Consider the following 18,985-nt stretch of genomic DNA (forward strand, 5'->3'; position numbering starts at 1 on the left):
TTCTCCAGCTCCATGGCAGATAGGTTTCTTCACAATGTAGCCAAAGTCAGCCTGAAGAGCTGGTCTGGGTCCCTTCAGAGGTGGTGCTGGTGCCATGCAAACACATGTGGTACTTCCAGGTGTAACTTTTAGCAGCAGGTCTGCTCATTTTGGGGAGGGACATGGGAGTCAATCCCAATCTGAGAAGTGGTGAGAAAGACCAGCCTAGACACAACCCCTGACCAAAGAATAATTTGCCCACAGTCACCTTGACTCAGAAGACCAACAGCCTCTGTTCCCAAGCTAAACTGCCATATTTTAGGAATGGCTCAAGCCCTGTTCACTTCTCTTTACAGGCATGAAGATGGCTGAGGGATGTGTTGGGGCAAGGGGCAGAAGAGGCAAGAATCATAATTTGGGTCAACATATCCAGGCAAAAATATATTCCATATGCCATTTCCAGTAAAGAATTTTAGAGAACCCCCTCTTATGGGTGATTGAGAGGTTGGGTCTCACATGATAAGCCTGTTTCAATCCCTTCCTAACAGCAAGTTCTTCCCCACCAGTATTTCCAACCTAGTTTAATATAAAAATTGCATGGGCACAGAAAAGGGAGGATGACACTCATTTCATAAAGGGCTGCAAGTGCCAGGCAAATCAGAGTCCCGCAGTTTGGCAGAGTGAGGGCACATCAGTCTTTCCTCTCAAGATGTCTGATCCTTTGATGATACTAAGGACTTGGTTAATTGGAAGATGAAAGCTCTTCAGCGCCTGGAAGAGCAGTTGAGATGCCTTTGGTATCCTGTCTTGGGAGTGCAAACCTGGGGCCTCTTTACAGCATCCAAATGAAGGGGTGGGCAAGGCTTAAAGAACTTTTTGGTTTTGAGGAGAAAAACAGGAAGCAGTTTTCCCTGCTAAAAAAGCATAGTTGCTTCAAGCTCCACAGTCTGAAGTCTAATTTCTTGCTGGCTGAAACAAATGGACTTCCTTTTTTTTCTCCTTCCCCTGCATCCCACAAAAAACCCCAAGCCCTAGAGCCAAGCCTAATATAGGTTGCTTCTCTTCCCTAATCTCAATTAAAAGACCGTTCCTTGCAATGAGATTACAAAAACTTCCTTTAGAGGATAAAATAAAAATTCAAAAGTGTCTGCAACTGAAGCAGTCACAGGCTTAAGAGAAGAAAAATAAACTACTATCATTCCAGAACTCAAGACTCTATGGGAGTGTCCATAAAAGAACTGTCTTATGCTCACAAGTGGGCAAAATTAATCACTCCACTATGGGCTTTAGTGTTTTTGTCTTCAATCTAAATTATGGCAGGTCAAGTTTTTTAGGCCACCATCTGGTTATGATGCCAAAGTCCACAGCAATAGGCAGTGAGACACCTGCTACTTGATCCTCTCTAAGGACAGCTAGCTGGGACAAATAGCTTATAGTCATCAGATGTAATGGTGGCAGCTATGCCAAGGCAGAAAGGAATGGGGGTAGGGAGGATCTGTACCATAATTTCACATTGCTATCAGCAAACAAGCCCTCCCAAAATCCCTGTCTCTGCATGAGAAGCAGTAGAGACTTGGCTGCTCATCAGTGGCTCATAAATAACAAGGGGGAGGGAATAGAGGGATGCTAAGGGTACAGCCTGTGTTGAGGATGCATGATTTATATATATATACACATATATATATATATATATATATATATATATGTATATATATAATATCACTAAATCACTAACTTGGCAACTAGAATAGGCACAAAATTATAGCATCCCAAACTCTGTGTGGGTCACAAGAAACCCCAAAAACAAAAACTGGAGCGCAGCAGCAGCAGCAGCTTCCCTGGGCAGATGCACTTGAGCTGAATGTGGCCATAGATGGCAGAAGAGGGAAGGGGGAAAACAAAGGTGAAACTCAGGGAGTTTTCCTTGGCCAAAAGGATTTTTCAAGTTAAACAGAAACCCCCACCCCCACCCTTCTGCCCAACCCCTGATCCCCATTACATGCTCAGGCCCCATGCCCCAACTCCAGAAATGATGATGACTACTTGGCTAGGTTTCCATTCATGGCAGTGGAGGAATAGCTGGTGGGGAGAGAGGCAACTTGTTTGGACCTCTCCTTTGAAAGATCAAGGTTAGAAGCTCCATAGTGACCGGGCTGTGGCTGGGAGGGCTCAGGCCGAACCCTGGGAAGCTGAGGAATGCCATGGGTGATTCCCACAGGCTTGGCCTGGGGAAGAGGGCTGGGGCTGAAACCTCTAGAATTGGAGGAGCAACTGGGATCATCAGCAGGCAGCAGCACATCACAAGGCCTGGCCCTCACACTGTGGGAGTTTTGTGGCTGGAGATTATAACAAGGGCCCATGGGCAAGGGTAAGTGTGAAGGCCGGGCTAGCTGAGGCCCAGATTCTGCAGGTGCTCTTGGCTCTGGCCCTGGCCCTGATGACACTGAAATGGCCACAGGAGGTATGCAACAGGTTGCCTGCCCATATGGAGATTGGCTGGAAGACCCATCCAAGTGGCTGGGGCTTATCCAGGCAGGGCCTGGTCCCACTGGCAGAGAACAGGGAGCCCAGGCAGGCCAGTCATAGGCCCCTGGGGGTTCAGTATACAGGGAGAGGGGACTGTCTCGGCCCCATTCTCCTTCTTCATCCTCTTCATCTTCTTCATCTGAATCTTCCTGCTGGGCCTGAAGCTCATCAGATTCCAGGTAGCCCTGCGCCAGATGAGAATTGGACAGCTCCAGTTCCAGGGTCTCTGCAGTATCAAGGGAGCGGCTCCTCCTGTTGAGGGCTATAGCAGCAGGTGGAGGTCGAGGGTGCATCCCAGGTAGTCCTAAGTATCGAGGGAGGCTGCTCACACCCCAGGGCAGACCTTGGTAGAATCTGCTGCGGTAGTTGTTAAAGGCATGCTTGTGGTAGTAGCCCAGCTCAAAAGCTTCCAAGGAGGCTGCAAGGTCTTCATCATTGTGAAACTCAGGATTCTCTTCACACTTGCCTTCCCCATCACGTTCTACATCAGCGATGTCAAAGGTCACCATGGGGGGCAGCTCTGGGAGGTTTTGAGTGAAGGAAGAGTCAGAGTCAGAGCTGCAGGACATACTGGAGAAAAGATTTCCATTGCTGGTGAACTCTACCAGGGCCTGTGAGAAGCTTACAGTGGCATTCCCTTCCTTCTCAACCTCTTCTTCCTCTGGCTCCTCAGGAGGTGAGTAAGTAGGGTAGGCCCTCCTTGGAGATCCTCCAAAATTTGCTTCTTGCATATCTGGTTCAAACATGGCATCGCTCTGGAAGAGCTGCATCAGGCAAGTACTTTGATCTTTCTTAGAGCAGGTTCCCTCAAAACGCTTCTCCAAAGGGCGGAAATCCCTCCAGTCTGGCTCACTGCTTGCAGTGGTAGGGAAAGCTGAAGTGGTTCCCCGGTGGGAAGTCTGAGAGGTTCCTGATGCCCCAGCTACCAGACCCATCACTGATGGGCCTAAAGGCCTCATCTGATACTCCAAGATGGGCTTCTCCTGCCGAGCCTGGGTCTCTCGCACTTGAGCCTCTCTAGCACGAACTTCTCGGGACTGGGCTTCTCGGGTTCGGGCCTCCCTGACATGAGCTTCTCGAGTGTGGGCCTCTTGGACATAGGCCTCCCTGGCATGAGGCTCTCGGGTATAGGATTCCCTGGTGTGAGCCTCCCTTGCATGAGCCTCTCGAGCACGTGCCTCCCGGGCCTCAAGTTGCTCCCGACGAAGTTCCCAATATAACAACTGCTTCTGGATGGTCACTAGCCGTTCTTCTTCTGTCTCCATTGCCCCAGGTGGTCGGGGGGAAGAAAAGGGCTCAAAGTTCAAGAAGGGATCAAATATTTCAGAGCTGTGACCATGGAGGTCATAAAGGCAGTCATCCCCAGGTGGGGAGTTCTCAAGACTGTCATCTGGCTCATAGAATTCATATAGTGCATCTCCACTATAGCTGTCTCTGGGGAGGCAATCTCTGCGGATAAGCCCTAGGGCCTCACCTGAATCATCCTCAAATCCAGGAGTTGTGGAGTCATAATAACCTTCATCACTATTGGGGGCAGACTCTTGCTGGTCACTCTGAGGAGTCAAAAGTTCCCCAAGACCTAGACCAGGATAAGACTGAACTGGGTCAAGGAGCATGTAGCCCTGGTGGCCTGGGGATGTAGTGGGATGGTAGCTCAGGTTCAGATTAGGCCTTGGGTACATCTGGGCACCTGCCCACAGATATTCTAAGTCATCTTCTTCTTCTTTGACCTCCTCTTCTTCCTCCTCTAATTCAACCTCCTCATCTTCCTCTTCTTCCTCATCATCATCATCTGGCAAGGCCATCTCCTCCCCACCTCCCTGGTAAGTCACCAGGCAGGAACTTCGTTTGGTACCATCTCGGTTGGCTCTCTGGCCCCCAGAGGCCATGCTATCTGTCATACTATCCATGTCCTGTTCTGCTATAATATCACCACAACCTGTCAGTGAGTCAAAGCTTTTCAGGGATGTGACATCCCCAAACAACAGGCTCAGCTGATCTCCCACAGGGCCATTGGGTGGATTTACTTCTCCTGCCACCACCCTCTCCCCTGTCTCTGGACTGTGGTGTTCTTCTATGTTACTGGCTTCAGGGTCAGGCTTAGGCTGCACGAGTACTGAGGCACAGATCCCAGTACTGGGTTTTTCTGAATTTTTACAAGCCGTCTTCTCAGTATTTGGTGAAGAAGACTCTGGTGCTAGAGAAATTATTGGTCCTGGTGTATCACAAGGTTTGGCATTTTCCTTTCTAGGGTCTTGGGCAGTCTCCTCAGAGAAGGGCAGAGGGGATGAGATGGAATATTCATGAGACATAACTCTAGCCCCTTCAGGCCCTTTGGCCTCTGGCTCACTTTGTTCACCCCCAGCAACCTTGCTCTTTCGGTGACGGCGGATACTACTAAAAAAGCTTTTTAGGCCTTTCTTTGGCTTGGGCACAGAGGGAAACTTCTCAGCCCCTGTTTTTTCAGTGGCTCCACTCACAGGAGTCTTATGTCTGGAGCCAGTCTCCAAAGCCCCATGGGCACTCTGGGAGCTTGGAAATCGGCAGGGTGACTCAGGCAAAGGCAGGGAGATGCTGGTTCCTTCACTGACAATGTCTTCAGGGCCACGGTCTGTTTCACTTAGGCCATCGTGGGTCTTGCTCTTGCTGAGTCCCTTCTTGGAGATGCTTTTCCCAAAACCTTTGTTTCGTCCCCCTCCAAAGAAACTAGGCAGAGTACAGATTCCCTTCTTGCCACCAAAGAGTTTCAAGGCAGTTTTCTTCAGCCTACCTGGGCCAGATGAGGGTGGTTCTGATGTTGGTCCTTCTGTTGCTTCAGCTGCCTTGTTCTTGGTTCCTTTCTCTGCTCCCTGGTCCTGGCTATCTCCAGAGGATGCTGCTCTCTTGGTCTGAGCAGCTTCAACCTTTCGGGTCTCCATGGTGATGTGGACAACTCAGGTATGTTTAGCTGGACATGCAGTCTCAGGCTTCCAGGTGATATTATAACATCATCAGTCAGGCAGCATCACAGTGGGATCTGAAGAGATGAGACACACAAAGACAGAGAAATAGATACTGGTGAGTAAGCACCCAGGCTGGTTTTGTTTTCACAGGTGTCTGTGGTCTCAGGCTTGAGTGGAACCAGAAAGGGAAAATGTGGGGAAAACCTTAATCTACTCCACATGCTTGGTTCTCAGGGCCCCCAAAGAAGTGAAACCCTACACTGAGCAACAGGCAGTTGTCACCAGGTGTCCCCTTACTAGTTCACTCTCTTCAAACCTCTCTAAACTCAGAGGAGCACTGAAGATAGGATCTGCAGATGTTTGCAAGGCCCAACAGTGATATAGGCTTAGAGAGAATACTGATTATCAAATGCAGTGGGGGTGAGAGAAAGGAAAAGCAGGGGGAAGTTGCTTTAACACCACAAAATTTTGGAGATTCATCTAGCAAAACAACTCCTTGAGTCCTCATTGGGCTTTACTGGATCTAGGCCACAATCTTACATTAGCCTGGGCTCTCACTGACATTTTGCCTAGAGTTAGGAAGAAAAGCAGACCAACATTATCCTGGGCTCTTACTGACATTTTGCCTGGAGTTAGGAAGAAAAGAAGACCAAGAGTTTCACCTTCTGTCCAGGTGCTTCCTAAATTACCCCCAGAACCATGCTCAGACATTCAGAACCCCTAAGAGCTTCACAGACCAGCAGATCAGGGCTGCAACACAGGACCTACTAAGATGATGTGATAGCCTCAGGAAAGGTATTTTCTGGGCTTCAATACCAACACCTACCCATCACAGAAATTATGTGAAGGGTGGGTATAGGCCAGATTCTCAATTGGCTATTCTGCTTGGAAGAAGTTTTTAATATTGCACTCTGGCAAGTACAAACCTGATTCCACATTAGAACCAAGAGGAAGATGTTCTCTTCTCCCCTCCTCTCATTATTTTTGACCACATCTAACTCCCTCTCTAGGAAGGGAACTCCTTGAAGGCATAGCCCTACATGATTCGTGCTCCTGGCCTAGGAAATAGACTCTCAACAGCTTTTTAAGTAAATAAACCTGATATAAGCCACACCCTTCTGGTCCAGGCTCCAAATCCTCCAAAAACCCAAGTGCCAATAGAAGGGGAACACAAAGGGCTGAGGACCGCCCACCCCAACACATCTCACCATCCCCTGACCCCACACCAGGTATGGTGTATTCCAGTGAGTAGCCAGTTGACTGTTGGATCACTAATCAGCCTGCAAAAATCCAGTAACCCGTCCCTGGAAAATCCCTTGGCAGTGTGACCCCTCTCTGTAGGGGAGCCACCAGCAGACAGGGGGATCTAGGGTGGGAAGCCAAATCAGAAAAACTGCTGAGCGAGACAGCAAGAGAGAAACCAAGCACTGTAGTCCTAGGAGCAGTTGGCTGGCACAATAGCTCTGTGATTGGTTGCTACCATAAAAAGACTCATACATTCACCTGCAATGGTAAATTGTGCACCAGCAGTGGAGGAAAACAGGATGACAATACTCCAGCCTCTGACCTCATTAGAAGAACTCCTCTTGGAATCTTGGGTCCTATCAAATTTTGTGACTGGTGCTGTGGTTGGCTTGATACTTGAATCATTAGTTTGAGCCAAGCTTCCATACAGAGCACTCCACATAAATTAATATTAAAATTGGATCAAGAAAATGGCTAGTTATCCAGAAAAGAGGAAAACAAAGAAAAAACCCATCTGATTCCCTTCTGAAAAGATCCACATTGCAATTTGCTTAGGTTAGGGTTTTGTCTGTGCAACATTTCTTGACATCACACTGTTCCAAGTGGATCTTCAACCAGCAGCCTCCCAACAGACCAACCACCAATCACACACCATCATATAAACATACACAATCATCCAGAGTTCTCTACCCCAGGGACTAATGGGAATATGGGACCTATCATCAATTTGAATCCCCCATTTTCCACAGCACAGATGTTTTTACTTCAGCCCTAAAATTACTAAAGATGGGGGTGGCATTAGTGGAGTTGTTTGTGAAATTGTATTCCCTTCTGTGGACTTAATGAAACAAATAATTCTTGAACATTCAGTAAGTGACTGACACTGAGCTCAGTGCTGCAGAGCAGATAAAGATAGAAAGCTCTTGCTTTTTAGGACTGCCTAGACCAACAGGGACATAATCCTATATGTAAGAGTCTGAAGGCATATAATGATGCAGGCCTTAAAGAATGGCCCTTGTTACTTTTTTCTTAAACTTTTTGAGACAAGTAAAGAACAGCAGAATTTATTCAGAATTTATCTTCACTTGAAACCATTCCTACAACTTAGGCTTAAAACTAAAAATGAGATTATTTTATCTTATAAAATTATTTTTTTCATATTTTCCTGGTATATTATAGTTGTGTATAGTGGTAGAATTTATTAGATATCTGTACATATACACACTATAGTTTGGTCAACATCATTCTCCAGTATTTCCCTTTCCCTCCCTTCCTCCCTCTCCCTGTTCCCTTTCCTCTTCTCTACTCATCTCCCTCCCATATACAAGCACTCTCCACTTTCTTTTCCTTTTTCCTCTCCACATATGAGAAAAAAACACATGACCCTTTGTAACAGTTGTGTACCTTTATCCTTTCACTATAGCCCTTGCTGCTCTGCCACTGAAGCTTATTTTTAAAATGGACACATTTCCTTCTCTTCCTCTCTCCCTCACCCTCCCTAATCTCAGGGAAACAGGATTACCTTTCTTCCCCATCACAGGCAGAGTTATCTGTCCTTGAGCACACACCCACCACAGGAGTAAAATTACTTCAGGGATGACCAAAAGATCTAAGAAATGGTTCTCTCCCAAACAAGAGAACTGTAATTTCTGACACGAAATGCATGGAATGTGCCCTTGGAATCACCTATTTAAAAACCCCTTGTTCCCCCTGATGGGAAGAATCACAGCCTCTGGGACAGGAGTCCCCTGGGTTTCTCCTTTGCTAGCTAGCAAAGCACTAAAACTTTTTCCTTGTTCTCAAAATCATATCCTCATTACTGGATTGGCATCAGGGACAAGGACCAAGCTGTCCTTAATACCTTGATTTTCCGAGTTTGGCTTATTTTGCTTAAACTAATGTTCTCAAATTCAATCCATTGTCCTGCAAATGACATAATTTCATTTTTCTTTATTAGCCCTTATTCTTAAGGTGGGTAGTGGAGTTCTTATTTTTATACTTTGTTAACATACTCGTTGATAAATACGAAAAGCAGAAAGATATTCCCTGGCTCAGAAAAGCTGCCTTGAGGAAGAAGCATTCAGTATTAGCTTTGCCAGGCTGGAGAGAATGGACATGACAATGAACTAGGGGAAAGGACAGGTCAGACTAGTAAGTGTGGTTGGGCCTCAAGAAGACCCAGGATCAAGTGAAAAAATATGGACCTAGATATCCTTGTGAATTGAAAACTGACTTTGCCCTGCTGGGTTTGAGGCTGGAGTCCTGAGAACAGAGAAAACTGAATCATAAAGAGGACTGTTTTCTAGAACCTTGATGCTCTAGGTGGAGGACAGTCACTTTGGGCCTTTGCTGAACTTTGATCTTATGCTCCCATGCTCCCTGGGGGTAGAGGTCAGCTCACCGTGGTTGTTTTTTCAGCTTGTTTGTTTTCGTACCACAGATTGAACCTAGGGGCACTTAACCACTGAATTATATCCTCAGCCTTTTTTATTTTGAGACAGGGTCTTGCTAAATTGCTGAGGCTGGCTTTGAACTTGTGAACCTCCTGTTGCAGCCTCCCAATTCACTGGTATTACAGGCACACCCACCACACCTGGCTTCTCTGTGCTCTTTACATTATCCCCATCCCTGCCCTCTGGTGTTGTGAAGGAGCTATGTGCCACAGGGCTAGATAGAATTCAAACCTCCAAACTATGACAGCCTCCCATCTGCTGGAGGACTCTGAATAGGCCAAGATAACCCACTGAGCGTCAAGTACTTGTAAGATCAAAATAACTCCTCTACCTATGCCCTTACCTCCCAGATCCAACTGAAGTAGTGTGAGGAGCAGGTGCCACACTGGGCAACAAAAGGCACTTTATAAACTGTAAAGTACAAATGAGAAATATTAGCATTACTGTTATTATCATATCCTTCACCAAGTCAGAACCTAGTTCCTAGTCAGGAGACCAAATATAAAAGGCTTTTCATACGGGAAACCCATTTGTTGAGATGAAGAACCTGCTGCCTTGGCTTACCCTGAGGTGGAGCTGACTGCGAGGTCATTTTAAAAGACATGTGTGGATCTAGAGAGTCCTCGACTAAGAGCAGTGTTTAAAGCCCTATGTGTGTGTGGTGGGGGTGGATGAACTGGGGAGGGATGTAGATGTTTCTAGGATATAGATTCTCTGCCCCTAGTTCAGGTACTCCTCCCAAACAGGCCCAGGGTCATTTTTGCTGTCAAGCACCAGGCTTGAAACTATACCATCTCTTACCGTCTCTCTCTTGCTTTGTCCTTTCCAGAGCCATGTTACCTCCATAACTACACATACTATCTCTGACTGGGTCCCATAGGACCCCAGGAAGGAGGGTAACAAAGGCCTGCCTTGCCAAGCCCTACCTAGTTACCTCTGCCCCAGGCTACTAACCCATCAGGTCCCAAAGCTGTCCTCCCTCAATGGGCTATGCTGCGTTGGCCTAGGACCACAAGCATTCACTAGGAGAGGGCACAGAAAGCAAAAGGAACACCAAGGGACAGACTGTAGCTTGCATAGGCTGGGGCTGGCTTCCCTCAGTGTTCCTGCAAAGAAAATGTCCCTGACAAATGCACAGCCCCTCAACCCTCAGGCTTCTCAATCAGTGTGGCTAAGTTTCAGGTAGACTGGTAGGTTAAGAAAACTTTCCCAAGTTACTCTGTGGGCCCTGATAGGGTCCACTTGCTGCAGCTGCTGCTACCATGGCAGGAAATTAGCTACAGTTGAAAATGCTGTGGGTTCACCTCAGCTCTCAGGGCCAGCTGCAGGTCATTTGGGAACAGACAAGTCAAAGGTTGGTTACTAGGACAGAACTTCTCCCCTCAACTCAAAACACAGGCAGAAGACCAGCCACAAACCTGCCCTGGAGACACTTCTGGAGAAGAGGAAACAGCTGCAGCCTGAGCCTTGCACATTCTGCTCCCAACCCTGCTTCCTGCAGCTAACTTAGCCAACATAGGGAAGGTTGAGTTCAGGGAAGAAAAAGTATGTGGATTTATATAATAGCTCCAGTGGCATGGCCTTGACCAGCAGTAGTTTCCCAGGCATGTTATAAGAAGTCTTCCTGGAAGCAGGTCCACTATGGACCTATCCTGACCTTTTGTATGTTGAACAAGGGAGGATAAAGAAGAGAGGTGAGGATGGGGAGTCTCCCTCCAGAGAGCTACCCAGTTTTGTGCAGCCATCAGTTCTGCCCAGCTAGGGGAAATTCGGCAAGTTATTTTGCATTTGTTTTTTGTATTTTCAACTGTAAAACAAGGTTATTGAGAGTGTCAACCTCTTAAGGCTATTTAAGCAGCAAAACTCAAAGTACCAAATAAAATGCTTATATAGCAGAAGTTCAAAACTTCATAGCAATTTTAATTAGTATTTTCTTCCAACTATAGTTGAAAATTTTCTAGCAGTAAAATCACCTCAGGATTGAGTAGGGTGCATCCCAGGGTTCTATGGATAAGTTCCTGAACTCCTTGGTCCTCAGGTCCCCAAAAGTTAATTGAGGGTGACTGTACAGTCATCCCACAGGAAGCTTTACTTCCTCATTTAACCAGATTTTAATATTCAAGGACCCCTAAAAGTCAGCTACTGGCTAACAGCTCTGAATCATCTGGGAATTTCAATTAGTCAGGTTCTATAACTCAGACAAGAAGGTTCAAAATTTTAAACTGAGCTAAAGGTACCAACATCAAAGAAAATGCAAATCCTCACACGTCCCTCACCTTAGGGTACCTATAATTTTACAAAGCACTCCCCCCCCCCCCAATTTGCCCTTCCCAGCAATCCATTAATCAAGCCTGGTGGGGAATGATAAGTCCTTATCACAGAGGAAACTGTCTAGGCTCCTGTCAAAAGTCACACAGGGGGATGTGACCTGTCAAAGGTCACACAGGGGGATATGATAGAGCCACACTAGCTCCCAGGCCTCGTGAGTTCCAATTTCATGCCACTCTGCTGCACTATGCAATCATCCAATTAAAGCAGGAAGACTGCTCCTAGGACTTCCAAGGTTTCCCTCACACCTGCAAGAGTCATCATCTCTCCTCCTCATCCCACCCTGTTCCAACCCTGCAGCTGAGCCTCCTCTGCAGCATTTCCAATTCCCACTGGCTGCTGCTATTTTGGCCCCTCCCAGCACATTCCAGAAAGCCTGCTGACTTTACCTAGGGACCACAATCCCAGCCTGTGACTGTTCTCCTTATCAGCACTGCTGCTATCACTGTAACTCCCAAACTGTGGAGAATATCCCTCTGCTCCCAATTTTCTTGGGAAATAAGTTTGAAGGGCCCTCAAACAGTTCAAACATAAATCTGCCACCTTGAGCAAACATGAAGAATTTGAGACATTTGAAGAGAATGACCTCTAAGATGATCTGGAATTTGAAAGCCCATAGCAAAGGCCTTTTCTCAAAAGTTTCTTCAAGGCCTGAACTAAGAGCTCCCTGGCTTGGTACTCTTTGGTGGAGCTGTAAAGGCTTCTAAAAGAGCCCCTCTAAGCTACCCCTGCAACCGCCCCTTCCATAACTTGCAGCCTTCCTGCTGAGGTTGTCTCATCTCCAGGGGCATCTCACCAACGCTAGATGCAGTGCAAACCCCCAAACCTGGCTTTCTTTCTGCCGCATTCCCCAACCAGCCCCTAGACGGATTTGCTTAATTCATTCTGGCAGGCCTCAGTCTGTCCATTCATCTCTCTCAAATAGATCCTCCTCCTTACACTCACTACATCTAGCACACAACAAGATTTCAAATGGTGCTGGTTCAGCTAAATTCTAATTCAGCTAGTTTGTCAGCCTGAAACTGGAATGCCAGTCTCACCCCTGCTAGGCTATGTGGTTTGAGAAAGTGATCTAACATCTCTGAGACTCAAATGCCTTCTCTGTAAAATGAAAAAAATGCTACCTACCATGCAGGATGGTGGTAAGGATTAGAGATGATCAATGTGAAGGCAAACTGGTCACTAGGCACAGAGCAGATATTCAATAAAGGGCCCTTGTGATGGGGCTTCTTCTGGTCACCTTTCTCCTCTCCAGCTCCTTAGCTGCCACCCCACATCCTCTGAAGACGACACAAGTCTCTTAGCTGAGCTCCCTCTAGTCAGTCCCTCCCTGCTGCAACACAGAAATCCCTCCCCCTACCTCACCCCTCCCAAGTCATCCATCCTGCACACCCTTGCCAGATTCATTTTCTTACAACCCTGATTTCAGTGCAGCACTCCTCTACTTACCAAATTATTCCGCATTGCCTACAGGATCAGGGCCAAACCCCTTTGTCTGACCTTGAAGGCTTGCTTTCCCTACATGCCCCTTGTAGGTTTCTCAGCCTCACTTTCCTGCCTCCTCACCTTAGCCCCCAGTATACTGGAGCTTTTCTCCAGTCTGGGAGGTATGATAACCCAAACACAGCTTCTCCCTAGAAATGGCCTTACTTAGTCATCTTTTTTTTTTTTTTTTTTTTTTTTTTTGCAGTGCTAGGGATGGGACCCAGAGTCTTCCTCATGGTAGGAAGGTGCTCTGTCACTGAGTTATACCTCCAGCCCTGGTGAGTCTTCTTGATGCCCCAGCTTTCTCCTCAGGCTGCTGAGGTCTACTCCCTACTCAGCTCACCTTGGATGACAGAACCTTTCTCAGGTTCCCAAGTCTTCTTAGAGAATATATCTGAGGTTGGAACCTTGCCTGCATAGGCTTCTACTAAGTCAGTACTAGCCCAGCAAAGGTGAGATCAAAGTCAAGCTCCACCCCTCCCCACCAACTATCTCAGATGAAGAATAAGACACGAGGTGACTTCAGGAAAACAGATAAGACAGTGCAGTCAAGGAAGGCTTGTGGAGGAGCAGCTGGTGCAAGCAAACAATGGAGACCCCTGACTTTCCCATGCAGTCATTTCCCTCTACTCACCATACCCTGTGTGGGAGGTCAAGTGAGTAAACTGAGGCTTGGGAAGGGATAAGGAGAATGTGTTTTGAGGAAAAAGCCTTGAATTGGGGCTATGTGCTTTGGACATCCGTGTATCCTTAGGAAAATCTCTTCCATGTTCAACACCTCAGTTTCCTCATCTAGAAATGGGAGACTTGAGCAGAGGATCCAATTGTCCCAGATTGCTCTCTTCAAAGGCTAGGAGAAAGGCTGGTACTGTGCCCAATTTTCTAGTGGCTGCTGAATCAGGAAGCATAATGAGGGTACTCGGTTGACACTGGGGGTCCTAGGACTTGCTAGGTGGCTTGGGCACTTAGTTTGTTGGACTTGGTCCAATACTGCAAGACAAGTGTACTGTGGCTTCATTCCTCATACTAGCCCCAATATTTTACTCTTTCAAAATGTACCAGACCTGGCCTGTAAGTATTTCCCATATATCTACAGGAAAGGAGGTCTAGAACAGGCCTGACTCAGCCCTGTCTTCCTTAAAAAAGCCATAGCCTCCAGCAGGGAGAGCTGAACAAATGGGGAGAGGAGGGTAAAGAGTGTTGGGTAGAGAAGGAGGGTTAGTATCTGCTTGGAAACCCAGCAGGGGGATAAATACCTGTGGGAGATAAAAGCAATAAGGACCCTGGGACAAGAAATACAGATCAAAGGGTCACAAAGGCCCCAGCAGCACCAGGATGCCTGCCTCAGACTCCACCAAACCCCCCTGGGCCATTTTCTCCATGGTGGGGGAGCAATGCACCTTCATTCAACGGGCATCTGCATCTCTACAGTGGTTTCACTGCCTGGCTTGCTGGAGATACACTAATACATGCACAGCTTTGGAAAATAAAACCAAGCATAGGAGATGAAAGATTGCGATTATTTAATTCAGGGAACAGAAGTTGGGGGTGGAGTTTAGGCTTAATGCCTGTGAAATCTGCTATGGATTGTTATGTAGAAGAGGAATGGTAGGGGGCTGATCTTAACTCCTCCCCCAAAACCCAGACAGACAGACACACTCAGACACAGACACAGACACAAACACACACACACACACACACACACACACAGAGGAAAGGCATAATTATACCATGAGAAGCTCAGATTAGCTTTGAGAAAGAACTTCCTGGTAGTGATATGAGTGACCCAGGAATGAGTGACACAGGAAGGCTAGCAAATACTTCCTCTGGGGGCTTAAATTTTATCATCTAGTTTGTCTTCCTAGACAGGATTTCAGGCAAGAGAACTGATGGAATAACACTGGATATCACCCCCTTTTATCCCCAGGTAATCTATCTGTTAAATGAGGGCACTGAAAACCTCTTCTTACAAGCAAGCCCTTGACCAGCCAGGCTTGCTGCTATTTCTCATTCCCTTATTGCCCTGGACCAATGGAGCAGAGCTGTTCCCTTCATACACACTTTTACAAGTGTGAATGTAACAGTTCTTGAGGAATTTTTAACACCTCCACTATACTAGGAGAGAATCATTAAGCTGCCAACTTCTTCCAACTATCTTCCCTCCTTCTGAAAATTTCAGCTCCCAATAGACCACAGAGTAAGACCAAGAGTCAAAAGAGACTTGGAAAGGGTGGTGGGCTCACCTACATGCAGCTCCCAAGTTAAATCAACCTGCCTTCAATCTGGGGCAGGGAATGGGGGAGGTAATTAATGAGGTCTGCATTAAGTGGAGGTCCCTAGGGACTGTGACACAATATAAAGGGCCATAACACAAGAGGCAGTAACCTCTCCCTAAATAGCTGTGACTTTAAAAAAGCCCCTATTGCTTTCCAGGACTTAGAATTCCCATTTGTAAGCAGAAGGGTCTTAAAACTGGTGATCACAAAGGTTTGTGTAGATGAGAGGAAGGGGTTCATTAGAGGCTTAGAATACACTTCTCAAACACTACCACATGAGTATTTAGGCTCCATGCTCTCCCCTTCCCTACCTTGCCCCCTCAAAGTAAAACATAGGCTGAAATATTGAAAATCCTCTCTGAAGATAGTCTGCCTGCAACTATTTCTAAGACCAAAAGTGGCCTCTTCATGACTTGCAGCAGGTTTCCAATCCCTTTCTAAGATACCCTTCTAAAACCCTTTGAAAAATTCTGTTTTTATCATGGCATATTTATACACACACAAAAAAAATCAACCCATCCCCCAATTCCCCACTCTCCCATGCCTCCTTCCCCTGAAAGGATTACATTGCCATTCCACAGTCAGGCATTTGGGAATACCCACCACTGGGCCCCATCCTCTTCTCTACCTTTGAGCCATACTATTTCAACCAGAATAGGCTTAATCACCTTACTCACCCTGCCTGCCAGTTACCCACTCCCATTCCTGGCCCTTTGCCTACCAAACCCCTCTACTTTCTGGCAGCTCCCCAGTATGATCCCCCTGTATATACAGATATCTCATCTCTCTCTATGGCAGTTTGCCTCTAGGTTCATGAATCAGCAACCAAAGGTATGCAGTCTGGACTCTAAGCAGTCCAGAACCCAAGACTGTTTTTGAAGGGATATATCATAATATATTTTCTCTTGTAGTTAAAATTCATTTCCCTTCTCCACCCTAATTGGGCATACTCAGTAAAAGTCTGAGCCTCAAGTATCATTACTCTAGTCATTTTCCATATGGATCAGAACTAGCACAAGTTGGAAAGGTAAAGATCTTCCCAAAAGCTCTACAATGACAGCGAGTCATTCTAAAGCATTCATTAAATGCTTTTCAATTTCTCCTAGGCACTGAGAGGGTTGTGGCTAAGGTCCAGGTTTCATTTACTCTGCTGAGGGGTTCTGAGATAACCCAGACATCTGCTATATCAGGGAAACAAAGCAGAGGAAGGAAAATTTAATTATAGTCAGCCTCCTATTATAATTTAAGCTAAAAAATGAACAAGAGACCCAGGCATCCCTGGAAGAATTCTGAGAAAGAAGAGGTTATTATTGGTAGAAAGAAGCAGGAGGAAAAGGTACCAAAGAAGGTAGGGTGAAATTGGGACCTGAGAGGGATAAGGATTTGGACAGGTGTAAGGTGAGTGGGTTTGGGTATTAAGGAAGGAATTTACAGAGCAGATACATTAGGTGGCAGTTGGGCTGAGGCAAAGACAGAGGGCAGGTCCAGCCTGGGGCCAGGAGATGCCTACCTTCAAGTACAGTTTGCACTGGGGCCTGGACAGTGTAGGAGGTGACTGTTGTAGTATCTGCAGTTATGGCTGGTATCAAAAAGGCCCCAAGCTAGCCTTCCCCCAAGTAAGGGATTTAGTGAGTCTCATTGCCTCACCTCAGAGATGCCCAGGGCCCTGCAGCTCACAGGGCTATCCACTCTTATAAGTTCAAAGGTCTGAGAACAGCCTGCCAAGACTCTTGGTCACCCCTTCCCTCCTGTTCCTCAGAAAAGCCAAGAAAGCCCAATGCCAGAGGCGCACTAGGTTGCAGGGGGTGGGGCCCAATGAGGGGAGCTACACTGGGGGAGGGGGCTCTGTTGGAATCCCAGAGGGTGGGGCAGGGAGTTCAACAGCGCAGTGCCCTCCGCCCTGCCCATGCCTACGCTGCTGCGGCAGAGCCGCAGAGGGAGGTGTTTGTATGCGGGACAAGACTAGCCTTGACCCCGCGGCCCACTCCAAGGCGAGCCTGGCCAGATGGAAGGCGACTCTTAGGGGCTAATCCAGCTGCTGCCTGGTCTCAGGCTGAGGCGCGTCTGGAGAGCTTGGCCCTTTGCCGCCAGGGAACCCAAGCGAAATCTGGTGTTCGGGCGATCACCAGTGTCAGAAGTGCCTGCAGCAGACAATGACAGCGGCCCAACGGCCTGGGTATTTTAAGTAACTGCTAAGTTGTAGGGTTTGGCTACCTCGATAGCTCTCGCACACACATACTGTGTGTTCTGTGTGTTCCTTACTTAGTACAATAACTGCTCCCTCGGTTTCTGGTACTGAAATCCCCCCACAACATAGTGCCTATCACTATTATAAAACAGCAGGCTGCAGAGAAAAGCGCGGCCAATGCCCTCCAAGGGGAAAAAAGGCGAGGAGAGGGGGTAGACAAAGCGGCCTTGCAGCTCTAACCCAAGGACTAGCTTGCGCTGCTGCTCTAACCCAAAGACCAGCAAAAGCCGGGCTGCCGGCCCGCCCGCCCGCCAGCGGGGGCGGGCGCCAGATGCGCCTGGAGGCCCAGGAGAAGGGGGTGCGGCTGGTTGAGGCTGCTGGACCAAGGTTTAGAGGGAAGTGAGCAGCCCACAGGCCTAGTTGAGCTCCCCTGGGGAGGGGGCATGCAGTGTGAATATCCTAATTCACCCAAGGCTAGTCTCCATTGGGCCCAAGCTAGTGCTTCTGCTTGGTCTACAGAGAAGGGAGAGGCCAGAGATGCGCAGCAGAGGGGAGGGGCCGCAGCAGGGCCGCGGGGGTGAGCAGTACCCATGTACAGCACAGCTGTTGCAGCAAATGTGCTACAACAAAGCTGTGTAACTCCCGGCCTACAAATGCACTGCTTGGGGTGCTGGTTGGTGGCGCCCCACCCGGGACCGCGCGGCAGCACGTGCGGGCCCATCCCCGCCTCCCCCGAGAGCCTGGAGGCATTGCACAATCTAGTCTGCCCGCCTGCCCGCCCTTTCCACCATACCCCTAGCCCTAGTCGCCCGCGCCCTGAGGACTGGCGGCTGCTTAGCCCCCCACTGTACAGTCCGCCAGGAGGGTTCCAAGGAAAAGCGGTGAATGGCCCGGACTCCAACCGGCCCAGTTCTCAGTGCTCTCCTCCAGGAGACCCGAATGGAGCACGCGGGAATGCACCCGACCGCCGGCAGGCGGAGGCTCCTGGCTGCGCGCAACGCTTACCCGGCCGGGTCCTGCTCCCAGCCCGGTTTATTGTCTGCTGCGCCGCCCTGGCCAGGGCCCGGGCCGGAGCCTCAGCTGTTGCGGCTGAGAGCGCCGCCACTGCTACTCCTGCTGCTGCCGCCGCCGCCGCCGCCGCCGCCACCGTCACCGTCACCGTCACCTCCGCCACCGCCGCCGCCGCCACGGCTCCAGTCACCTCCTGCACAGACTCCCCTTCCCCAGGCTTCGGGCAGCTTCCCCATTCCCCCTCCCCCGCGGACTCCACGGCCAAGGGGTGGGGCGTCCGTGTCCTGATTGGCAGGTGTGTTACCCAATCACTAAGGTGGAAAGGTGTGCCCGAGCCCGCCCACTGTTTTCCTTGGTGCATTTCTCTTTAAATGCAAATAAGCGCGGGCGTGGTGTTGGCCAGGGGGCGGGCAGAGTGCGCAACCCCTTGCTGGGGTTCCCCACTCCCGCCCCCACGCCGGCGGGTCGCGTCGTGGCTACAACACCAGCGCAAGGGCTGGTCCCGCCCAGATGGGGCTCACAAGATCCTTGGAGTTAGGTTTCAGTTTTGCT

At 48.4% G+C, this 18,985-nt stretch overlaps 1 protein-coding gene across 1 annotated transcript; it reads right to left on the bottom strand.

The window, feature by feature from the left end:
* Positions 1-1,975: 1,975 nt before the first annotated feature.
* Amer1 (APC membrane recruitment protein 1) lies at positions 1,976-18,586 on the bottom strand. Its single transcript, XM_047536074.1, has 2 exons — positions 18,428-18,586; positions 1,976-5,521 (listed from the first exon to the last, which is right to left on the bottom strand). Exon 2 carries the CDS (start codon positions 5,421-5,423, stop codon positions 2,019-2,021), a length of 3,405 nt encoding a protein of 1,134 aa, XP_047392030.1. The 5' UTR covers positions 5,424-5,521; positions 18,428-18,586; the 3' UTR covers positions 1,976-2,018.
* Positions 18,587-18,985: the final 399 nt, after the last annotated feature.

This window comes from Sciurus carolinensis, chromosome X (assembly GCF_902686445.1).
Source record: "Sciurus carolinensis chromosome X, mSciCar1.2, whole genome shotgun sequence".
Lineage (NCBI taxonomy): Eukaryota > Metazoa > Chordata > Mammalia > Rodentia > Sciuridae > Sciurus > Sciurus carolinensis.